At 30.8% G+C, this 24,399-nt stretch overlaps 7 protein-coding genes across 12 annotated transcripts in view; 2 read left to right on the forward strand and 5 right to left on the reverse strand.

The window, feature by feature from the left end:
• Ftz-f1 (ftz transcription factor 1) overlaps window positions 1-1,299 on the reverse strand; it is a 40,152-nt gene extending 38,853 nt beyond the window's left edge. The window contains exon 1 of the mRNA XM_074245314.1: window positions 1,045-1,299. Coding sequence (XP_074101415.1) covers window positions 1,045-1,294 — 250 coding nt within the window. The 5' untranslated portion in view covers window positions 1,295-1,299. The remainder of the gene's footprint in view (window positions 1-1,044) is intronic.
• A 21-nt stretch (window positions 1,300-1,320) lies between these two features.
• On the reverse strand, window positions 1,321-6,256 carry Mcad (Medium-chain acyl-CoA dehydrogenase). Its single transcript, XM_074245318.1, has 10 exons — window positions 6,125-6,256; window positions 5,787-5,870; window positions 5,650-5,728; window positions 5,337-5,504; window positions 5,179-5,279; window positions 5,040-5,120; window positions 4,659-4,898; window positions 2,074-4,590; window positions 1,540-1,965; window positions 1,321-1,449 (listed from the first exon to the last, which is right to left on the reverse strand). The coding sequence occupies exons 2-8, from the start codon at window positions 5,796-5,798 to the stop codon at window positions 4,021-4,023; spliced, it is 1,251 nt and encodes a 416-aa protein (XP_074101419.1). The 5' UTR covers window positions 5,799-5,870; window positions 6,125-6,256; the 3' UTR covers window positions 1,321-1,449; window positions 1,540-1,965; window positions 2,074-4,020.
• A 285-nt stretch (window positions 6,257-6,541) lies between these two features.
• LOC141528999 (metallophosphoesterase domain-containing protein 1) lies at window positions 6,542-8,614 on the forward strand. Its single transcript, XM_074245326.1, has 5 exons — window positions 6,542-6,967; window positions 7,113-7,257; window positions 7,327-7,603; window positions 7,688-7,914; window positions 7,998-8,614. The coding sequence occupies exons 1-5, from the start codon at window positions 6,845-6,847 to the stop codon at window positions 8,129-8,131; spliced, it is 906 nt and encodes a 301-aa protein (XP_074101427.1). The 5' UTR covers window positions 6,542-6,844; the 3' UTR covers window positions 8,132-8,614.
• On the reverse strand, window positions 8,403-14,878 carry Prps (phosphoribosyl pyrophosphate synthetase). Of its 5 annotated transcripts, none has more exons than XM_074245320.1 (8): window positions 14,730-14,878; window positions 12,651-12,861; window positions 11,781-11,964; window positions 11,536-11,592; window positions 10,982-11,005; window positions 9,773-9,996; window positions 9,284-9,617; window positions 8,403-9,197 (listed from the first exon to the last, which is right to left on the reverse strand). In XM_074245320.1, exons 1-8 carry the CDS (start codon window positions 14,761-14,763, stop codon window positions 9,105-9,107), a joined length of 1,161 nt encoding a protein of 386 aa, XP_074101421.1. In that variant the 5' UTR covers window positions 14,764-14,878; the 3' UTR covers window positions 8,403-9,104. The 5 variants fall into 5 exon arrangements, with proteins under 5 accessions (XP_074101421.1, XP_074101423.1, XP_074101422.1 ...); XM_074245322.1 differs by lacking the exon at window positions 14,730-14,878 and adding an exon at window positions 13,136-13,293; XM_074245321.1 differs by lacking the exon at window positions 10,982-11,005 and having other exon boundaries at window positions 14,730-14,876.
• Ubc4 (ubiquitin conjugating enzyme 4) lies at window positions 13,884-16,137 on the forward strand. Of its 2 annotated transcripts, none has more exons than XM_074245331.1 (5): window positions 13,884-14,388; window positions 15,122-15,274; window positions 15,433-15,515; window positions 15,580-15,743; window positions 15,805-16,137. In XM_074245331.1, exons 1-5 carry the CDS (start codon window positions 14,326-14,328, stop codon window positions 15,939-15,941), a joined length of 600 nt encoding a protein of 199 aa, XP_074101432.1. In that variant the 5' UTR covers window positions 13,884-14,325; the 3' UTR covers window positions 15,942-16,137. The 2 variants fall into 2 exon arrangements, with proteins under 2 accessions (XP_074101432.1, XP_074101433.1); XM_074245332.1 differs by lacking the exon at window positions 13,884-14,388 and adding an exon at window positions 15,022-15,054.
• Window positions 16,138-16,612: 475 nt separating this feature from the next.
• On the reverse strand, window positions 16,613-19,064 carry Rfwd3 (ring finger and WD repeat domain 3). The gene is made up of 2 exons (XM_074245316.1): window positions 18,748-19,064; window positions 16,613-18,669 (listed from the first exon to the last, which is right to left on the reverse strand). The coding sequence occupies exons 1-2, from the start codon at window positions 18,755-18,757 to the stop codon at window positions 16,787-16,789; spliced, it is 1,893 nt and encodes a 630-aa protein (XP_074101417.1). The 5' UTR covers window positions 18,758-19,064; the 3' UTR covers window positions 16,613-16,786.
• Window positions 19,065-19,504: 440 nt separating this feature from the next.
• Window positions 19,505-21,261, reverse strand: LOC141528837 (retinoid-inducible serine carboxypeptidase-like; the record flags this gene model as incomplete). The annotated part of the gene is made up of 5 exons (XM_074245091.1): window positions 19,505-19,718; window positions 19,842-20,074; window positions 20,141-20,519; window positions 20,584-20,694; window positions 20,755-21,261. Coding segments are annotated over 5 exons (1,356 nt in total), but the record flags the coding sequence as incomplete, so codon positions are not given.
• Between the last annotated feature and the right edge of the window lie 3,138 nt (window positions 21,262-24,399).

The raw sequence follows: 24,399 nt of genomic DNA on the forward strand, positions 1-24,399 counted from the left end.
TCCTCTTTGCTATTAATATTTTAATCAATTACAATAACCTAATTATTTTTATTTAACTAAAAACAATTAATTGTTTTATCCTTTCACTTGAGAAAATTTTATTTAACTGCAGTTTAAATATAAATAAATACCCTCATATTTTTTCTTTTAAATTTTCACCTACATACTATGATATATATATATATATATATATATATATATATATATATATATATATATATATATATGATATAGGGGTATATAAGTTGACAAAATGAAAATAATCATCCTCGATTTCACAGTCAGTCTGACCTAGATTTCGTTGCATTTTTATCCCTTTCAATATCTACACAAATACATAAATATTCAAAATGTATATACATACATATATGATGTGTGATATGTAATGCAGTGTATACATACAATAAACCATTATATAAAATTTAACCAGCGCAAATAAAAAGTCATTCATCAGTTTAAATTCTTGTAATTTTTTTTAATTGAACTCAAGTTTAATCTCTTTGTTACTCCACTCCATCAATAAACTCGAATAAACATAAAAAATAATTACAACTACTTGCATTTATTTCCCCAACAAATAAATGCAAGAGAATTAAGATTGTTAATTAATATAATTTATAAAAATAATTTAAAAAAGTGTCTGGATTTTATTTAGCTGGATGTTAAAAATTTTTAAGAGCAAGAGCAGACCAGGAGCCTCTGCTCTGAGAAGCAGAATGGAGTTTCTTATGGAGGGGAGTCCAGTAGAAGGGGATGGCGAACGACAGACAACAAAGAGCGTGTCCCGAGAGCGACAAAAGGCCTGGTGAATAAAAGTGAGAGTGAGATCCCGCTAGAGCATGCGATGTCGGGCATAAATTCCTCTCACTCTCAGAAAATAATTCAAGTATATATATATATATATATATATATATATATATATATATATATATATATATATATATATATATATATATATAGATTTACATAGAGCAGCAGACTGGATAAAGTGGATATGCTGCTTGGCAATAATATAAATACGGGAAAAAAAAAAGTGTATCGTACCTGAGTCGGTCTGTATATCAAGTGCAAGTCTCTGCTGGTGATTACTGGTGGACGTCAGTACTACGTCACCTTCATTAACTTCATTGCTGTCATTACTATCGTTGCAGGTGATGATATTATTACTAGCACCAGAGTTGCTGATAATAATATTTATCTGGGTCTGAGTAGAAGTTAACTCGGGCGTCGTCGGGGTGGTGCTTGCCATGACGTTGTCACCCGTTGAAGTCTCGGGCACTCGTTCCTGACGCATTCCGGAAAACACCAATCTCCTTTGTCTTCTTTGTTTCCAGACAATCAGACAATATATTTTTATCTTTTATTCTTCTTTATTATTTTTTTTTTTTCAATAGCCTCTTCTTGTCAATGCTGGCTTATCTGCCAGGAGGATAGTCCATACTTAGTACTCTAATTACAATGACAATGACAATACCTTATCAATAAATTACTACTAACACCATTAAATTAATAAGTAGTTAAATAAATAATAATAATTACTTGGAAAAATAATTATAATCCACTTGCCGGCTCCGTGATCCTAGTCCTCAAGAGTGTCCAGCTTTTTTTTTGCAAATAAAAAACAAATATAACCAGCCATTACAACGTAGTCCGCGCCGGTACGTCATTTATTTTTTTATGTTGTTATTATTGTAATTATTCTCCTTTTTTTTTTATTTTTTTTATTTTTCTTCCTTGTTATTATTATTATTATTATTATTATTATTATTATTATTATTATTATTATTATTATTGTATTAGTAAGTTATTGTTATAATAATAATAATAATAATAATAATAATAATAATAATAGTAACCAGTACTATAATAATTTTTGTTGTTCTTATTTTTGTCGTAATAAATCATAATTGTAATAACAAAAAACATCAATGGCACATTTTGTGGAGCAGGATGTGTGTCTGGACACTGAAAAAAAAATATTAAAAAAGTGTTAACCCGGTGGGGCCGCGTCTTGAGGTTCGTAAAAAAAATGGTGCGTTAGACAAATGTAGGTCTGTAGGCCACTTCACTTACACTCTTTAGTATACATTAACAGGAGCAGCACCAGCAGACGATACGAGTAGAGACGGAGCTGGACAGAGAAAACCTCCCGAGTGTGTCGAAAAGAGAGGGAAATTGAAAAAGAGAACGAATCACATAAAACTCAACGGCACTCCTTTAGTCAAGCGAGTGTCTCGTCTCTCCTCGTAACATGTATAACACGTTCGAGACACAACCAATACATTTACATCAACATACACTTACACTTTATTACATATATGTATTTATATATTTATATGTATATGTGTTTATGATTATTTATGTCTCTCCTTGAGGCACACGAGTTACGGGCACTTTATATTAAACTACTTATTAACCAAGTTTATCCGGGTGTTTTTCCCAATTAGTTCCCCTGACGCCGGAACGGGTGGACCCGGCTTCAGGTACTGATAAACCGCGACAGGACTATTATGATCCCTGGGATCTTTTGGGATCTATTGTACTCACTGACAGCACCAAATGGACCCCAGGGATGTGCACAAACGCTGGGTGATACCAACGGACTAATAGTTCAACTCAGGCGCAGACGCGAGTTTCGACTGTGTCATCGTTACGTTTTTTACTTATATTTTTTTTTCCTTTCTTCTTTTTTTTCTCAACTTTTTTTTTTTTTTTTTAAATACTTTTTGCCGCCTTTTTTTGACTCAATAACCAGACGACACGCCACTCGACCGCTCAGCCTCCAATTACACTCCAGACAACCTGTGCAACAATTTATTTTGTTAATTTTTTTTTTTAATCAAACGTTAAATAATATTTTTCGTACTGTTTTAAATTTCAGGCTTCCCGCCAATAGTCGCTGCGACGTCAGAGAGTGAATGAAAGTGAAAATCACAAAAGTATGTCATGTAATATATTGTAGTTATTTATGTAATTTATGTAATAATTTTTAATATCGGTATTGAGCTAATTACCGATTAAATGGAAGCTAAAAATCGAGTTTTGTCATTTTTATTTACAGATTTAATTTAATTTAATTTTTTTAATATTAATATATTTTTTTTTATTTATTTAATGACACTTGTGACTCTAACGGAGGAGTAGTCTGTATTGTAATGTAATTAATAAACGTTACTTTGAGTCGCGGTTTGTAAACGGATCAACAAAATGTAGGTCAGGTGTCACTAAACCACGCTCACAAATTATCCGAGGACTACACTTTTACTCGTTTCACATTGCATAATTTATTTACGCGTGACTTAACCAAATATACCGGTACCTTTATAATATTACACTTTATTGTCGACATAATAATAATAATAATAATAATAATAATAATAATAATAATAATAATAATAATGAATCATTATTAATTAGCTTATGCGCTTGACTTCAGTATTCGTTGGTGTTGATTCGCAAAACTGCGCTCAGCGCCACCTGTCGCGCCATTTTTAAACCACACTAATTTTTAAAATTAATTTACTTGTTATTAAATTATTTTTAATTATTTATTTGTACAGGTGGGTTATTTTAATTTAAATAAACAATAAAAAAAAAGTACAATTGGAATTACATAATAATTGTTTTATCAAACAATCTATCAAATTATATTATTAATAAAAATTACTGAGTAATCATATAATATTTGTTTTCTAAATAATTATTTTTAAATAAAAAACCACTACCAATTAATTTGTAAATTATTTTAAATAAATATTTGCGGCCTCAATTGATTTTTGAAGTTGAGTTACATGACAAGTTAATCAGAAAAAAATTTTTTTAGATAACAATCTGGGTTGCATGTTATTTAATTTAAAATTAAAAAATTTTTTATTTAGATTAAAAATTTGTAATTGTAATTTTTTTTTAATAATTAATTTTTTTCCTTAAAAAATTAAAAAATTAAACTATCAAATTTTTTAACAACGTGTTAATTAAAAATTTCAAATAAAAAATAAATGTTTATGGAATCCTGGACAATTACATTCCCTTAGCCTTAGCTTCCTTGAAGATATGACGTGAAATAATCAACCGCTGGATCTGCGAAGTTCCTTCATAAATCTGGTAAATCTTGGCGTCACGCATTAATTTTTCCACGGGGTAATCGCTGTTGAATCCAGCACCTCCAAAGACCTGGACAGCGTCAGAAGCCACGCGATTCGCAATATCAGCAGCGTAACACTTTGCAATACTGGCAAGTTTCGTAGCAGTGGGAAGTTTCTTGTCGGCAGCCCAAGCAGCTTTCATCCAGGCAAGACGGGCGGTTTCAACCGCTATTTCCATATCCGCGATCAAAAACGCGACTGCCTGGTGTTCAGCAATAGGTTTGCCAAAAGTGTGTCGCTCCAACGAGTACTTTAAAGCTTCGTCGAAAGCCCGCTGGGCTAGACCAACTGCTCCGCAAGCTACCATAGGACGCGTAGCGTCAAAAGTTTCCATTGCAATTTTAAATCCTGCTCCTTCTCCAGTCAACACGTTTTCCTCGGGAATGCGAACGTCCTCGAAGGTTACCATGGTTGTGTTTGACGCTCTCTGTCCCATGTTCCATTCCTGATAAAATTTACATTGATACAGTTGGCAGATAATTAAAAGATTTTGGATTGAGGTATTTTACTTACTTTACGTCCTGGAGACACTCCGGGCCAGTCACGTTCGACTATAAAACCTGTGAATGCTTTACCCGCAGGCGCTTTTGGGTCGGGATTTGTTCTTGCAAGCACAAAGTACCAATTAGCAACGCCGCCATTGGTGATCCACATTTTTGTTCCATTTAATATCCACTCGTTTCCTTTTTTTACGGCTTTTGTTTTAATACCTGCTACGTCTGATCCTGCACCAGGTTCAGTTACACAGTATGCCTGTTAATTAATTTTTTATTTTATTTTTTTTTTTTTAATTTCTAAATATCAATTTTTTTTGCTATAATTTATTTGTTTTCATTAATTTTTTTAATAATTAAATTATAATAAAAAAATATAAATAATAATTAAAATACTTACAGCAACTAAAGGTTCTTCAATCAGTCTTCCAATATACTTTTTCTGTTGAGCTTTTGACCCTCCAAGAATAATCGGCCATTGCTACAATAAATAATCAATTAATAAACTACTTACTCGATAAATTTATAAATTAACTTACTGCGAGACCAGAGCTTTCAACAGCTGTCATCATACCAGAACAGCCATAAGAAAGTGACTCAGCAATCAAGCACCCATCAAATGCACCCAACTCCAGTCCTCCTGTTTATAAAATTTATTTTTAATTAATAGCTCCAAACAATTATTCAATAAACTTACCAATGTCTTTTGGAGCGTGTGTGTTCAACAACCCAGTCTCCCATGCTTTTTTGACAACAGGCCACGGGTATTCTCCGGACTTGTCGTATTGAGCAGCCACTGGAATTATCTCTTCCCTCGCGAACTTGTCAGCAGTATCTTTTATTTCTTGCGAGGTCTCTGACAACTCTGTAATTAAAAAATTGAATTAAAAAAAATTAACACAGTTTTTGGAAATAATTGTACTTACAACTGGGTCCCATAAGTCTGAACAAGTGTTAATTTTATTAATTAGTAAATTTATTGCGCAATGTTGCTTAAATTAATTACTTACCGAAGGAAAAGCCACTGGACAGGCGAGAAGACACTGAAAAATTTCTCGCCAACGCCTGCTTTGTGATTTTACTAAATACCTGTCAATTATTTATGATTATTAATTATTCTAATCACCATATGTAAAAAATTTCTCACCTTTATCAACATTTTGGTAATTTTAAACTGTTGAGTAAATGGAAAGTTCAATTATTCTGATTTATTTTATGTGAAAGTTTGAATCTGGAAAATATTTTATTAAATTAAAAATTAATTAGATTAAATATAAAAAATAATTTTTTGATTTTTCTTGAAAAATATACTAGGCATAGAAAATTAATTATAAAAATCTGATTTATGATTTTTCAAAGCTTCTAAAGTTGAAATTTTTAATAAAAATTTTCTTGTTATAATTTGTTTGTTAAAAAAATTCTTAAAATTATCAGATGTCCCTCAATTTCAGTATCACAAAAAATAAAATTTAAAAGACGACTTACCACAAGTTGAATGTTCTACTAAATAATTAAACTTGATTATTTAAATCCCCAAGAACTTAAATATTTATTTATAAAAGATCAAAGTCCATATAATGATAATAATATCAAAATAATAATAATAAAGATAATTGCATCTGTTGTTTTTTTTTTTCTTTTTATGACGTTTACTGTATTAACATATTATTATTTTCTTTTTTTTTGACAGGTCGACTTTCAAGAGTCGATATATTGATTGTTATAATTGCGCTCGATTGTTAATCACTTTTAAATTTATTGTAAATATACATTTTTTTTTTTTTTTTTTATTAAAAACACAATTATTTTAAGCTATTGTTGTAAAAATTGACAGCTGATTGGAGAAAAATAAAATTATTTTACGGAGTAATAAAAAATGTAAAGAATCGATTGTTGACAATCGAGAGTTGGAGTAAAAATTTATAAACCGGTTTTCATATCATGATTTTGTGCTCAAATATTATTAATTATTTTAACGAAGAATTTGTTTTGCGATAATTTAATTATTTTAGTTAATTATTTAATTTATTTGAGAGAAAAAAAATCAAAATTAAACAGTTTCAGATAAACAGCTGATCGTGAAAGAGATTATATTTTGACAAGCGCTAAAAATAGACTGACAAGAATTAGATCTAAACAATTTTATAAGATTTTTGAGCGCAATTAAAATAAATAGGATTAAAAAATTTAATATTATTAATAATTATGGACATCGATGTACACCCGCTTACGGATAATCCGACAGAAGCTTGGTTAGAATTGTCCCAGCACCAGAAAGTTATTAAAATAAACGCTAAACCACCTGCAGCTGATGCGCCTACGAATAAAGTAATTTTATTTTATATTTACCAAGTAGTTTATTAAATTAATATAATTACTAATTAATTAACTCCTTAAAATTAAATAAAAACATTAATGATTAATTAAATTTCCAAGTAATAGAGTTTCAGTAATGAATTTAATAAACTTTCAGCTGAGAGTTGTCTGCATGAGTGACACGCACTCGTTGACACCTTTCATAAAATTTGACATTCCACCTGGTGACATATTTATCCACGCCGGGGATTTTACTAAATGTGGGAGCTTGCAAGAAGTCATTGAATTTAACAACTGGATTGGTAGGTTTAATTTTTAATTATTAATTAGTTGATATTTAATTTAAAATTAATTTTATTAATAAATTGTAGGGAATTTACCACACAAGCACAAGATAGTAATTGCAGGCAACCATGAGTTGAGTTTCGACTCGACATTTACTCACCCGTTCACTCCAAAAAATGTTGGAGACCGGCACAAACACACCGGAACGAGTATTTTAGATGACATACCCACTCTAGGAATGTCCAAAGACACTCTCGCTGAAGCTATCCAGACGAAAAATGTAAAAGATTATCTGACTAATTGCGTCTATTTAGAGGATTCTGAAATAGTTTTGTACGGCATTAAAATCTACGGAACTCCCTGGTAAAATTTTAATTACCTATCTTAATCTATAATATTAATATATAAAATTAAAATTAAGTCAAATGCTAATTTTACTTGTTCTAGGCAACCAGAATTTTGCAAGTGGGCGTTTAATGTCCCAAGAGGGACTCCGTGTCTATCTAAATGGGATTTGATACCCTCGGATACGGATATTTTAATAACACACACTCCCCCGATAGGTCACGGTGATTTATGTTGCAGCGGAGTCAGGGCTGGATGTGTTGAATTGCTCACCAGCGTCCAAAAGCGGATCCAACCAAAGTATCATGTCTTTGGACACATACACGAAGGTACTTTTTTTTTTTTTTTTTTTTATTTAATTTATTATTAAAATAATAAATTAATAAATTTATTTATTTTATTTTTTTTTTAGGCTACGGTATCTCGTCGGATGGAAAAATAATTTACATAAACGCTTCGACGTGTGATCTAAATTACTTGCCGAGCAATCCACCGATTGTCTTTGACATAACGCTGCCCCCAGGGGTAGAAAAAACGACCGATTAGTTGTTAATTGATTTAACAGGGTACTTATTGATAAATAAAGTAGTCTAGAAGCAAACAATTAATTGAAATGACCAAAGGGAGTGTAAAATATTTTTTAGAGTGCCAAGAACAAAGACTGGGACTCTTGGTGATAATTTAAATATTTTTATTTAATTATTTATATTTATATTTAAGCTTACTGTGATTATTTTAAAAATTGCTTGAACACAAGGATTTTTACTAGGATAGTTATTTATTTATTTATTTTAAAGGAAAAGTAATTAAGCAGGTATTATTTGTAATAAAACAATTGTATTTAATAATGTACAACGGATTTATTGTGTTGTTTTATATTTATTATATCAGTTTAAAAAAGTCGGGTTTAAAGTAAAAAAAAATGAAACGAAATAATGCCACTGGTTAGAATCGTATTGCCTATCTTTGTACTTTATAACTTTTAAGAGTAAAATTATAATAATAAAATTAAAAAAAAAAAAAAAATAATAATAATAATAATAATAATAATAATAATAATAACTCAGTTAATTAAAAATTAATAAAAAATTTTGATCTTTTAGACAACGAATTTATTTTCGAGTAAAATATTATTATGCTGATTTAAGTAAGAAACCGTTTTGGGGATGAGATGAATGATTTTTAATTAATTAAAGTCAGTCAGATCGTTAAACTAAAAAATGAGTAATGGAAAAACAGTAATAATCTTAAACTATATGTTACTCAAATTACTATTAATTTATCATATCACAATGGTTATTATAAGATCTTATTGTTTTACAGTTGATTTGTTTTTAATAATTGAAAAATAAACTATTAATCAAATACGGATTGATTTTTTTAAAGCAAATTTAAATTCGAAATATGAAAAATAATATATATATATATATATATATATATATATATATATATATATATATATATATATATATAAAAGAGTTGTAAAAAAAAATATTTATCATTCCTAGAGTATAGTTTTTTAATAGGGTACGTTTGAGAACAGGTACGACACGGATTCACCATTGTGAGTTCTCCTTACAGCTTCGGCAAACATCATTGATACATCAATACACTGTAATTAATTAATAAAATAAATAAGAGTTATAATTATAATTAATTAATAAATAATTATTATTATTATTGGAAAAAATTAATTACCTGGATTTTAGGGCAATCTTTCATGTGTTCATCTTGTGGAATAGTGTTAGTAACAACCACGGCTTCAAAACAGGCATTATTAATTCTACTGATAGCAGGACCACTGAAAATACCGTGAGTTAAGATAGCGTAGACTTTAGTAGCTCCAGCTTCGAGTAATTTTTCAGCGGCGTGGCAAATAGTTCCACAAGTATCAGCCATATCGTCCACAAGAATAGCAACGCGGTCTTTTACATCTCCAACCAATACCATGCTAGCAACCTCATTTGCTTTTTTACGTTCCTTGTGAATCAGCGCAAACTCGACGTTCAATCGATCAGCAATTGACGTTACTCTGTAAATAAAAATAATCTATATTATTGAGAGAAGAAGAAAACTTTTTCTTTATCTCTAGATACATAATTAAGAAATGACCTTGTATCTTGTCAACTATTGACGTTTTTGATGATATAAGCTTATCCCGATAATTTATAAAAATACAAAAATTACCTTTTAGCTCCACCAGCGTCAGGCGATACGATGATACTGTTTCGCCACTCGTTGATGTTTTCCTTGATCCACTTGAGTACTGCAGGTTCGGCAAATAGATTGTCCACGGGAATATCAAAGAATCCTTGAATCTGACTGGCGTGCAAGTCCATGGTGATGATGTGGTCGGCTCCGGCGACGGAGAGCATGTTGGCGACCAGCTTCGCTGATATCGGAGCCCGACTCTGGAATAATATTTAACGATGACTTTATTTAATCTACTTGGGCTTTAATTTTAAAGCTTCAATTAATAACAAGTCCATTTGCAACTGGTATCCTGTAATTTTAAAAAATATAATCCTTGATTAATTTTATAGAGAAATTTTTTTTTAACAAGACGAAGCCTCGAGGACAAAATATAAATACAATGGCCAAAATAATTTTTTTTTTTTTTTTTTTTTTTTTAAGGCTCGCTTGTGAGATTTTTTGTTTATTTTTTTGAAAGATTTTTTTGCGAAGAAGAGATAGGAGAGAGACGTGTTGCAAATGCACCCCTGTTAGACTCGGTAATGTAACTGTAAGTAAAAGCATTAAAAATTATTCTACGGTTAATAAAAAATTAAAAAAAAATGAACAATAAATTTTTATCAGTTGTAAAAAAATTTAATTGTACATTTTAAAATGTAATAAATACCACAGCAAGCGTAAAATTAATTAATTAATTAATTAATCTGCAAATTAAAAAAAAAAATAGTTAGTAAATAAGGTGGAGTTAATAATAATTAAAAAAAAAATAATAATAATAATAATAAATTAAATGCAATTAGTAGATTTGAAGTGAATTAGTACCCAAGATTTATAGCCCCAGGGTGAGTGATAAAAACAAATCCAATTAAGACAATCAAGTATCAAAAGTTTAAAAAACTTATAAATTGTTGTTATAATTTTTACGCTATCGTATTAATATTTTGCCCTCTTATTTACTTTAACACGGACAGGGAATACCGCTGCAGCCATAAATAATAATTATAAATTAATTAATTGTTAGTCCTACAATACAGATATTATATTATATTTAATTTTAATGGATAGTTAAAAAAAATCCACTCGAAAGCTATAACTCTCGTATTGTTTGTGTTCAAGTCGTAACGCTTTGAATAAATAAATAAATAAATAAATAGAGTTAAGAATGTTTATAATTTACGATCGTTCAGTACTCGGTATACTCACTGTCGTCAGGTCGGGCACAAAATCCTGAAAATTACCCAACTAGTTCAGAATAATGTTTACAGTTGTTTGTTTATTTATTTAACCACTCGATTAAATAATCAAATCATTAAATTAAATTAAATAAATACTGATACTTGATATAGGGCAAGCAATAATAATAATAATAATAATAATAATAATAATAATAATAATAATAATAATACTAATAAATATTTTTGTTATTGCATATAGTTGCAGCCATAATAAATATTAAATATTTAAATAAATTGCTTAATAATTAATAGTGACGCTGCAATGTTGCAATTATAATGATAACCCCCGGGTTATTGATACAGATCATGTAAATCCAGGGGGTCCATGCAGCAATAAAATAATAAAAATATATTTATAACTTGGTTACGCCCGAGCAGATATCAAAGTTTGATTATAAATTTTCCCATATTTGCTCCAAATTAATAAATCCCTTATAATAAGCTGATTAAATAGTATTATAAATTTAATAATTTATGATGATTGAATTTAATAAAATGGATAAAATTTACGGCTCGAATTACCCTGAATTTCCACTCGTTTATCTTCATGACAACGTTCTTGTCAGTACCATCACCTCCCTGCGAATTTAATAAAACAAAAAGGACTATGGACTTTAACATTTAAACAGTAGATTATAAATAATTAATAATAACCTTTACCTATAAAATAATCATTTACAAATTAATTAAATTAATAATAATACTTAATATTTATTATTTATAAAATAAAACAAAAATGAAAATGGATGCACCTTGTGATTTCCTACCTTGTCCTTCTTGTCTTGTCTGGCATAAGGGAAACAAGGAATTACAGCAGTGACACGAGATGCTGATGCTATTTTACAAGCATTTATCATTATAAGTAGCTCCATAAGATTGTCATTAACTTCACCGCTTCCACTTTGGACGATATAAACGTCTTCTCCACGTACTGATTCTCCAATTTCCACACTGTAAATAAAAAAAAAAAAAATTATTATTATTATTATTATTATTTGAGGCTACGAATATTTTAAAAAATCAATCTTCTGAATAAACTAGTTTAGGTATCGAGTTATTTACATTTCAAGGACACCATTTAACAGACACTATAAGTATAATGAGAATTATCAAATATTTTTTCAGCGTCAAGGTCAACTTTCTATTATCAATTAATAATGACGTTAATAAAGTGCTCTTTAATATTTAAAAAATAAATACAATTACAAGTGGTTATAATGATAACAATCATAATAAATATCTATTATACAATAATAAGTTTTTAAAATACGGTGTAATAAATATGACGACAATTGATTAAATTACCATGTTATTTTTTATTATAATTGCTTGGTCAAAAATAATGCTTCGATTTAATTTAATAATTTAAAAAAAAAAAAAAAAAAAAAAAAACTATGACTGCTAACACCGGGAAAAAATAAAAATAGAAAAAAAAGGTCCAGTCTATTAAATGGCTGATCTAAAATAATTAACACGTGGTAAATAAAAATGATAATAATTGTAAATTGGACGCAACGTGGGACGACGTTAAAACATACGCGGCATAACGGACCGCTGAATGTTGGTTAAAAGTCCCGATGGGGTATTTAACGGTTATTATTTTATTATTTAAAGTTTTGAGTGGATAATATAATCACCATGTCTCAAGGTTGCTGAATTTCTTAGTGACAACTTTTCCGATGTCAATGCCGAGCCTGTCGACAATTCGCTGGGCCAGGTCGGGATGGGAAGACCCGCTGAAGACCTTTATGTTCGGCATTCTGCTCTGCAAAACTACTCCACAACGTGATCTCTCCAAGTTTGCGCGTAACAAACTCTTAGCACGCACTGGTTGAGATACAGGCATCACTGCAACCCAACAAAACGACAACGTACAACATTGCCAATATAATTTTTGTTGAAATCAACCAATCAACGGCTGTTTTACCACCTACGGATGTGACGTTTCTTTGTTAAGCCCGCTTATTGGTCTACACAAGTAATTATTCCATGATCACATATATACCAATACCAATATCAATATCTAACCGTGTACTTGTTATCTCTTATATACACTTATTCTACATCGTTTAATTTATTTACTCTATCTTAATTATTTATTTTTATTCAACTTTTATCTTACCTCTTTTTTCTATCTTTTTGTTTATTTTCTGTCGCAATCAACCTTTTTTCTTTCTATTTATTCTATTTATTATTTTGAGGTTAATACTCGGTAATTAGAAGCTCCGAGTCTGGTCTTTTTTGTTTTACTTCTTTTTAGATTTTTTTTTTTTTTTTTTTTACGCTTGGCAAAATTCGAGACACGCGGGAAGAAATTTTTCAAGAGATTTATTTGAAAAGATATTTTTCATTGATTTTTACTAAATTCTTACGCAATAATTTAACATTCAAAAATTATTTTTTTGTACTATTGGTAATATGGCGCCATTTTAAAAAAATTTTTTTATTTTTTTTAACAACACTGAAGTTAGTAGTCAGCTGTTAATTTAAAAAATTTTTTTAATAAATAAATTACAATAAAAAAATGCTTTTAAAAATTCTCACTTGTAATTTTTTTTAATTGTCAAAAATATTTTATATTTTTTATTTAAATAATTATTTAAAAAATAATTGTAATAGATAATTTATTTTTATTAAACAAAAATATAATATAAATAAAAAATTTTAAATTGGCGGGATAACGCCATCTTTAAAATCAAACTTTAACTATTGAAAATTTATTTGTCAAGGATTAATTAAAATACAGCAAATAAATATAAAGAAAAGGTACCTATAAATTTTAATGAAAAAAAATTCTAAAAGTGAAAGTAGGATTATTTGTAAATAAATGAAAATGGCAAAGTGGCGCTGAGTGAAAAGCACGTCTGCTCGGATGGTAAAAATTGTTGTTAAAATTACCAGTGTAACCGAATGAATAGTTTTATTAATATTATTTATACTTTCTCGCCGGGTTTATTTATATATTTTTTTTTATAATTTTATTAGCTTGCCACTTACCCTACCACAAATCAATAAATAAAAAAATACATAAACAAACAAAGAATCCCGAAGATTTAAGTAACTTGGTCCACCCCGTGCTTAGCCTAAAAATTAAACCAGTATCAAAATATACTCTTAGTGAATTGTTTATAATTTATTCGATGTTCACTGTCGAATTTATTTGATTATTTAGTTTATTTAATTTATCTAAATCAATAAAAACAAACAATTGTTATTATGTTTTAGTAATATTTCAAGTAACACATATTTATTTAAATTATATCACGTCTCTTTTTTTATAATTATTTTTTTGTACAAATAAATAATAAAATAATGGCAAATATTGCGGCTCAAAGAATAAAACGCGAATTCAAGGAGGTTATCAAAAGTGAAGAGGTAATTTTTTAATTTATCATACCTTTTAAGTAATTAATTAATCAATAACGGAGTGACAATATTTGTAACATATTTATATTTAATTATAATTATTAACTGTCCTATTTTTTTTTTTTAAGGGAAAAAATTATCTAGATCTTTGACCTCGATCTGACGTAATTGTTTAATTTCATATTTATATAAAAATTAAATTAAATATGGCCCTGGGAAATAAATTAAATAAATAATAATAATTTAATTATATGTAATTTAAAGACAAAAGGTGTTTATTTATAGGCCCGATGATTGATCAATTTCAACAGATCAGATATATTTAGTTATTATTAATGATTTAGATTTACCCTGGCTGTCATCATCCTGCACAGATTTGTCCATGGTTTTGTTGAGACACTGACTGGTTTATTTATATTATTTTAAAATTAGGATATATATTTTGTATATTAACTACCTCGGAATTATTTAAAACGCATTATTTTAATTTGCTGGCGATCTAGCCTCAAAAGTACATGACACACTATGACATATATTTAATATTAAATTGAATTATCTTTTTAAAAACAAATATATAATATTATGTTGGTTTCACCATTTTGTTGTTATCATCAGATGATGTCAAGGGGTTATTTTTGATAATTAACTTAGTTTAATATGTTTATAAACAACATTGTACTCGATAATTTTTTGCTAATTTTTTTAATCACATATTTTACTGATTAATAATTTATATTTTCAGGTGGCTAAATGTGCGATCAGAGTCGAGCTGGTAAATGACAGTTTCACTGAATTAAAAGGAGAAATTGCTGGGCCTCCAGACACGCCGTATGAGGGTGGGAATTTCGTATTAGAGATTAAAGTACCAGAAACTTATCCATTTAATCCACCAAAGGTATAATTTTTTTTTTTTTTTTTTTTTTTTTTTTTTTTTTTTTTTATTAATATCAGGATGAGGTTATATCTTAAAAAATGTCAATACTTCACAAGATCTAAGGTCATTTTTAATTAATAATAATACTTTTTTTTTTTTTTTTTTTTTTTTTTTTATAGGTGAGATTCATCACAAAAATTTGGCATCCTAATATATCATCAGTTACCGGTGCTATATGTCTAGATATTTTAAAAGATCAATGGTATATAAATTATTATAATCACTACGAAAAAAATTTTTTTAATTAATTTTTTTTCAATAAATAGGGCAGCGGCTATGACTCTTAGAACTGTGTTATTAAGTTTGCAAGCATTATTGTCAGCAGCAGAGCCAGATGATCCCCAAGATGCTGTAGTAGCAAAACAATACAAAGAACACCCAGAAATGTTTCGTCAAACTGCAAAACACTGGACATCTGTCTACGCTGGAGGTAAAAATTTAATTAAAAAATTTTAATTGGTGTTTTTAATAATAAAAATTCTAATTATTAGGTCCTGCAAAAATGCCTGAACTTACGGATAAAATAAGACGACTCACAGACATGGGGATTGATGAACACAACGCGCGAGTAGCTCTGTCCTCGTACAACTGGGATTTAGAAAGAGCTACTGAACAATTATTCAGTTAGTGTCTATTACATTTTTCTTTATATTTTTATTTACATCCCGCAAAATTATCAAAAGTAACTTTTTCATCGTGTAACGCCGTTCGGTCAACCATTTAGCAAACAATTACACCGTGTATCATATCTATTAAATACTAATAATAGTTATAATAAATCAACTAATTAATTAATATAAATTAAAAAAAAAAAAAAAAAAAAACATGAAATTTCCCAGTTGAAACAGCAAAAGAATTTTTTGGTGTCGGGCAAACGCTTGAATCAGATTTATAAATTTAAAAAATCTAATTTACATTCCACGATTTAAAAATTATATAAATGTTAAAACATATATTTTTTTCGTTCTGTTAATCCATTATTGCAATCCTTAAATTATAGGTAATTTTTTTCCTTGTAAATTGTCAAATAATAATAATATTAAAATAAAGGATTATTTGTAAAATTAATAAGTATCTTTATCTTTATTTAAATTAAAAAAAAATCATTAATAAAAATAACTGTCTTTTAAAAAAAAAAAAAAAAACGTTTATTCGTCGAGAATTACATTTTAATCAGCTTAAAAATATATTTTTATATTTAGTCTAGTAAAAAAAATTTTGCAACCTATAAAATAAAAACTTACAACTCTAAATTATACTACTCGTAAAAAATATCAATTATTAATTAAAAAATAATGAATAACACAATGAATAAATGAATTTAATAATAGTGTAATGCATTTTGTACAGTTTTTAAATTTAAATGTCTTTGTACAAGTGTATGCCAGGTAAATTTATCATCATTCACACCATCATCATTATTCATATCCAATATCTCATAATAATTATTTAAAAAAAAAAAAAAAAAAAAATCTAGTCATAATTATAAAGCCGAAGCTTCTTTTCCGACAAGGTCGCGAGAAAAATTTTATCATTGGTAGCAAAAGAGACCATATCTAACGCAGGATCATGAGCTTGAATCTGATGAACCTGCTTTCCAGTTCCAATGCTCCAGAGAGGAATGCTCTTGGTGTTTTCCTGGTTGGCGGCAACCAGAGTGTCATCTTGTAAATTAACATGACAAGGCCTGGACATGAGCTTCTGAGAATTTCCCGCGAGGAAAGTGTGAACAATATTACAGACAGCCGAGTTGTCGTTCCCGGCTTCGACGGAGAGGACCAAGTGCCTGGACTGAGGCTGTCTGGAGTTGGGCCTGGAGGAGACCAGAGCGTGGTGATTTTTCTCGTCATACCTAATCGACAGGAAGGGTCCCTCGAGGAAGAGCTGCTTGGGGACGTAAACATTATTCCAGGGCTCGTAGGCGTAGCAGGTGTTGAGCCGAGTCGCGAGGAACCCGCCGCGAATCAGTCCACCGGAGGAGTTGGGCGGAACTGAAGCTAGAGACACCACCGGGGATCTGTCTCCAGGACTCTCAATAGTATCGACAGCTCCGGAAGTCTGTCGGATGTCAAACTGAACGATGGAGCCCTTTTGAGTTCCCGCGTGGAAAATATTGGGGTTGTCTCCAGACCAGCAACAACTCCAGCCTTGCGAGTCGATTGGGTACCCGTGGACGGTGACATTGTTTTGGATGTCCATCAGCTTGGCTGTCCGGTCAAAACTGATGCTCAGGAGCAGCGACTGCTGGACCGGGTGGAAGGCGATGTCGCGGATCTGCTGGGTGTGGAGCATGAATAGCGGCATGGTCTGGAACTTGTCTGTCAGGACTTTCTTGACCCCGTAGCCGGTGAATAAGGCACTGCGCGACTGCTGGGAGACCGCGAGACATCCGTACCAGGGGTTGTACGCGAGTACACGGCAGCCTCCTTCCTTGCAGATGTCTACCGTGTTGTCCAGGTGGAACTTTTTGGCCGCAGAGCTGACCGACTCGTTGATCCGCATCGACATGTCCGACTTCTGGCGCTCGAGCTCGGCGATCCGCTTCTGCAGATTCCCGATCTGGTCTTGGTAGGAGCGAATTCTCAGCTGGCTGTTGGAGAGTTCCAGCTCGACGCGACTCTTCTCGGCATTCACCTCCAGAAGTTGCTTCTTCAGCATGTCTATCTCCACGGTGTCTATCACCGAAACGCTGGTCGCGTAAATCACCCTAATGTCCTTCTGCGTGGCTTTCTTGTTGCACTGGGGACAGCGACGGTTGCCGGAGGTGCAGGCGACCGTCAGCCACCTGTGGACGCAGGAGTACCCGAAGAGATGCCCACAGCGAAGCGAGCACAGCCGATGGTCGCCGCTGTTGCTCCAGAAGTCCATGCAAATTGGACAGAGACGCCCCGCGTCGTTGTCCTCATCTTCCTCCACGGGTTTGTCGACTTTGATGTCCAGTTTGAGCTTCTTTTTGGCCATCTCGATCTCCTCGTCGGGTTCCGGTTCCTGGGTGTCGTCAGAGTCGTCGTCTATTATGACCACTGGCGGCTCCAGAGCCAAGGGTACCGGTTCTGCCTCGACGGGCTCCTGCTGCTGGGCGAAATTGTGGTCCAATTGGTTCGGGTTCCAAGGAACTGGCTCCTCGGGGACGTTCGGAAGCTCGTTGGCAGGCACCGGGTTGTTTGCTGGGATTTCTTGGACTTCTTGGTCATTCTGCTCGGGGAAATTTAAACCTGGATCCGCGAATTGGAAGCCTGGGTCAGCTTCTGCTTGGACTTGCTGCCATTGCTGGTTGTTGTCGATGACAACCTCATTCCCGATGGTCGGGACTCGCTCCACGGCCTCCACCAGCTCGACTTGACCCTCTACTTCGTCTAAAATAAAATTAACAATGGTTAAATCTGTCAGTCGGAGGGAAAATAAGAAATAAAAATAAATTGGCAAATACGTACTGTATTCCATTTTCTTTTATGTAACCATTAAATTTTTTGACAGGTAACCTTGATCAGCAAGGTAAATTTTTCGTTATTAATAGTAACCAAAGTGACGTTTCAGTTAAACGTAATTCTAATTGCAACACTGGTAGGTATTATTTTAACAAAAGGCTCGATTGGTCCTCACAGAAGGTATTTTTGTTAATTTTGTAAATAAATTTAAGTTATACGGAAATTCTGGGATGCAACTAGCCAATAAAAACAAAAAATAAACATACTTATAAATTCTAAATTAATAACTGTAAATATGTATCTATGAAATCTTTTGTTCCACTTTTATGGATCATGTAAACACAAACATATACATATATATATATATATATATATATATATATATATATATATATATATATATATATATATATATATATATATTTATTGTAAAAAGAGAAATTATAAAACCAAACCATCTGTTTTTAGGGATATATTTTTCTAGTTACTTTTTTTTGTTTGACTGGTTGGGATTTTACCACCAGCGCTGGGTGGCAAAAATCCGCATTAGCGACATCTTTTAAAAATAACTGCCACAATATGCAACGGACTTCATTTTGATTACAAGCGTAATATACTAGACTAAAAATTCGCTAATAAATTAAAAAAAATGTCATTATTAATTTTTATGACAATTTAGAATTAAAAAAAAGCAATTAATTCGTTTAATTAATAAATTTTATTCATTTAAAAAAATAATCATTGATAAATAATTTATTTGACAGCTTAAATAATAAATATCAACAGTTCTTTCGTAGTAATTACTTGAAAAAAAAAATTATTATTTTTAAGGGATATTTTAAAAATTATTTTTAAGAGATATTTAATTTGAGGAGCTCCGATTGTAAAAAACGGTAAGTGTCTACTGTGTTTTCGCTATTATTAGATGTCAGCTCCTGCAGCAAAGCTGTTGTTGCATATGGATTACACTTCGGCACCTGAATAATAATAATAATAATAATAATATATATATATATATATATATATATATATATATATATATATATATATAATATTATTTATGTCAATCATTTACGATTAAAAATATTAAAAACAATCACCATATGTCCTGAACGATTTATCCAATACATCAGCAGGTTCTTCTGTTTTTTAACAAACCCTTCAACGATATTGTCAACAATAAATGGCATTCTCCGGGTAATCTTCCAACTGTTAGCTCCGGACCATTTCAAATTTTCGACCCAGATGGCGGTGCCGTAAACGGGCACCATGAAGTCATACTGCCCGTTGTAGACAAAAACTTTGAGGTTTGTTTCATTCAAAAGTCTTTCAACTAAATTTATAATAATAAATAATTAAAAAAAAAAATTAATATATATGAAATATTATAATTATTTACCAATATGAGTAACCGGTTTCATTAAATCAATTTTCAATGCTTCTTTAACTTTGTAAGAGCAAAAAACCCACGAGTTATTAAGATTTAGTGCTTTTTTAACTTCTTCATTCATAATATTGTAAATTTTAGATGCAAAAGTCAGCGGAGATCTCGAGGTTGGTTCACGATTTCCAAAAGAAGTTTTGTAGTGATAAAAGTGACTTTCATCAGTAAGTTGTTTTTCTCTTGTAATATAATATAAATCAATATTGTTATCTATAGCATGCACTAAAAATTTAAATAATTGCGACGCTTTTAACCAATTATTATTTTCGACGGCTTTTTTAATCAAATTGCTGATTATTTTTAAATTATTGTAATCAGAAGTATCTATCAAGCCCTAAAAAAATAACGACATTAATTATAATGATAATATAAATAGAAATATTTAATTATATAATTACTGAGTAAAGTAAATAAGGCGCATAAGACATCACTGAGTCAATAGGAGAAATCCACGCGTTTCCTAGCGCTATTCCTTTCAAATTACTCTGAATTGTTCCACTTTCTTGCGCCTTTTAATTGCAAATAATTATTATTTCATTCAACTCTTGTAAATTTAATTACCAACTTACTTTGTACCACTGGAAGGAAAACTCGACGGCCATTTTTCCACCGTAAGACTGACCGAGGATGTAGGTAGAAACATTTTTGAACTGCGGAATCACTTGAAGAAACTGGCTGATGCACTTGACAAGGTCTTGGGCGATCTGGGTCGTGTTCTGGGCGTAGAGAGTGTCATCCTCGACGTAGCTGAAGCCAACGCCTACTGGGTTGTCGATGAAGAGAATGTTGTAATAGTTAATCCAGGTGTAGTTGCGCTTCATGAGATTTACGTCCAGCGGGCCCAGTTCCTCGAAGGTCCCAAGACCGGTCGACGAGAACCCCGGGCCTCCTTGGAGCCAGATTAGCAGCGGCTTATCGAATACATTGAACTCTGAGTTATTGAGTCGCGGGGGATTAACGTAATAAAGCCACCAGAACATATGAGCACCTGGCCGCACTGTTACGCAGCCCCAATTCTGCTCGCCATCACCGAAACCTTTTTTTCCTTCGATCAAGTTTGTTTTATCTGTCAATTTTTCGATTTTTCATTCATTATGACTTATGAATTATTAAAATTCTTAAGTATCATAAATAAATTATTTATTGGATAACAAAAAAAATATAAATTAAAATTTTTACCTGTTAAAAGAAATATTAAAATCCAAATGAAAATCATTTTGTAGAAATAATTTTATAAATTTTTTGTTCATCTTGTTTTCTACAAAACTGAAACTAAATTTACTCAATTAAGCGTTCATATATAGATTTTTTTTTTTTTTTTTTTTTTTTTTTTTTTTTTTAATCACTTGTGTCATTAAAAAGTTATTACTAAAATTATGATATTTTTTTCTAGCTACGGAAAGTTACCGAATATTTTTAAAAAATAAAATTTATATCAATGAAAAAAGTATTTTTATTTTTAAAACTTGTTCGGAACATTCCATCAAGTAATTTAAAGATAAGAATTTTTGATAACTGCTTATTTCAGCACTAAACTAATGATTATTTTTAGATGGAAATATCCAAACTTCGAACAAGAAAACAAATGTTGCTAATAATAACCCAATGACAACGACTTTAAAAATAAAACCCATGTCCTCCATAGTCAAAGGGCGATATTGAGTAGGATCACGAGACTTAGGTTTAACGATTACTTTTTCAATAAAGTAATTATTGATCCCGCTTTCAAAGAGGGTTAATAACAATCTTTTAACCCTGAGAAAAATTGGCCAATTGCGGCGCGCGTAGTACGAATGAAAGAGCCCTGGAATCAGATTTTTCTTGGGCATATGGCAGTCTCCAGTAGCAAGCGCAATGTAGCCAAGGTTCAACTCTTCCTCGACGTAAGCCTCGTTAGTTCTCAGCGAAGAACAATCCATTGATTTGTTGACAACCTGAACATTAGTAAGTATATTTTTTCTCAGGACTTCCTCGATCCAGATAGTGGTGAACACAGTCATGTTCCATTTCTTTATATCAGCAAGAGTCTCAAGATTGCGAAGGCTTTTTTCAGCGGTAAAGATCTTCGCTAAATTTCCCTGGACCACTGCATTGATTACCATAAAGACTATGAGGATGCTGCCGAAGAAAAGTCTTCCTCGGCCAGTCGTCGGCAAGGTGGGTAGCGGTGAGCTCAAGTACACCCGAAGTATATCGATGGAATTATGCGAGTAAGGGTCTTTTATTATATGTTTCAGAACGGTGAATCCGAAAATGCTGGTCAGCAAAAAGAGGATTGCGATGCTCAGAGGAAGAAATGAGAAGAGTTTCTGGGTGCTGCTGAGGTACCCACGGTGAGGAGTTACCGCTGTGATTCCAGTCTGAAGGAGAAAGTGCCCGAAGTCAACGTCCAGGTCTGGCTCGCGGATGAACAGTGAGTTCATTAGGAAGTCTGTTTTCTTCTCCAGTACTTTGTCGATTAACGATATCTTCTTTGCGGGTTTCTTTGTCGGAAATGGAGATGAAACTTCAGTCTTGTTGTACTTGTCGTAAACTTGGTAAGTAACGTTTAATTTTGTCCATATTATTTCATTTATTGAATAATCATACCCGCTTATGTTAGTGATTGTGTTGTTTACTATCGAGTATGATACGTAAGGCGGAAAATTGTCAGCGGCTAATTTAATCAAGAACCCACCTAGGTTATTTGTTTTCTCGTAGAACAGAGTTCCGCATGATTGATCTGTTGAAGAAATATAAATACATTTTTTAATTGTTTTTTTTTTTTTTTTTTTTTTTTTAATAACAAACTACGTCTAGAAAATTATATTTAAAAAATTGCATTTATAATTCTTTAGAGCTTTTAAAGATGGAATTTTTTTAATAAAATTTTCTTGCTGTAATTTATTTATTAAAAAATAATCAAATGTCTCAATTTTAGTATCATATATATTTTATTAATTATTAATTTGAAGAAGAAATATACTAACTTGTAAATTTTTGATTGAAAAATGTCAAAGATTCAAATTCATCTTTATGATTTATTTGCCATGGTCCTGGAGCATAGGGAATAAATGGGTTCAATGTGTAAATGTATCTCTCACCTTGATGGAAACACAAAAAAATACAATTAAGGATATCATGTTTCCAAGCTTTTATTAGAAAACGTTTTGCGTTCGTACAGCTTTTCTTCCCGTTATCTGTGATGATAAAAAATTGCCTCTGGCTGTGCCATTTTGATTCGGCGATTACTGCTTTTAGAGAATCAGTTGTTGATGATATTACAAGCACTCCTTTTATTGGGGCTTTTTGAAACTTCGGAATTGCTTTGTATGTTGTGTAATTACTTAGGATATTTAGGGTGTTAAATTTTTCAAAGTTGAAAGAGTTGTAGAGGATTAAATTTCCCGACTCAAAGATCATGATAAATGACTCTGCTTTTGGGTAACATTGACCGATTAAGTCAGACTGTAAAATTAATTACAGAAAAATTTTTAAGTATAAAATATAATTTATTTAAAAATAGAAAAATTTTTATGAAAATTAATTTAGCATTTTTTTAATAATTTTATAACAAATAAATTATAGTAAAAAAGAATTAACTGCTAATTTAAATGTCATAAATACTTTACCATATAAATTGCTTGCTTTTCGTTGATTGTTTCTTCTCTAATAATTTTATCACTACAGATAAATTTAATTAAACACAAAAAAGTGATAAAAAGAAAGTTTAGTAACATTTTCGGAGTAAAAATAGAAATAAAAATTCACTTGCTAGTGTCAATTAAATTAGTTCTTCTTTGAACTACTTTGTACAGAGTTTTAAGTAGAAATAAAATTGTAGTAAGAATTTTTTTTTGTAAAAAAAAAAACTGTTTGATTACTTTTTAGTCCAACTGACGTTTACTATCTCTATTTCCATCAATTAACTCGAGTACTCTTGACATTTCGAGGGTTGAAAATATTAAATTCATCTTTTTTAACGATTGCCTGTTAGTTCTTTTAATTGATTTCAAATATAGCGTATTTGTAGACCATTAACTTCTTTATACTTCAATAATTGTTTGCAAATAGAATAAAAAATTAGAGTAATTTAACTAATTATTTACTTAAAAAATGTCAATTTAAAAAAAAATTCTCAGTATAATATCGATATAAATTTTTTTATTCAAAATAATCGATAAGGAAGATACTTTTGGCAGCTCACCCGTTTGCGCCACCTGTCGCTAAGATAG

The sequence above is a fragment of the Cotesia typhae genome, unplaced genomic scaffold, assembly GCF_013202065.1.
Source record: "Cotesia typhae breed Kobodo isofemale line unplaced genomic scaffold, CoteBio_Ctyphae contig_44, whole genome shotgun sequence".
Taxonomy (NCBI): domain Eukaryota; kingdom Metazoa; phylum Arthropoda; class Insecta; order Hymenoptera; family Braconidae; genus Cotesia; species Cotesia typhae.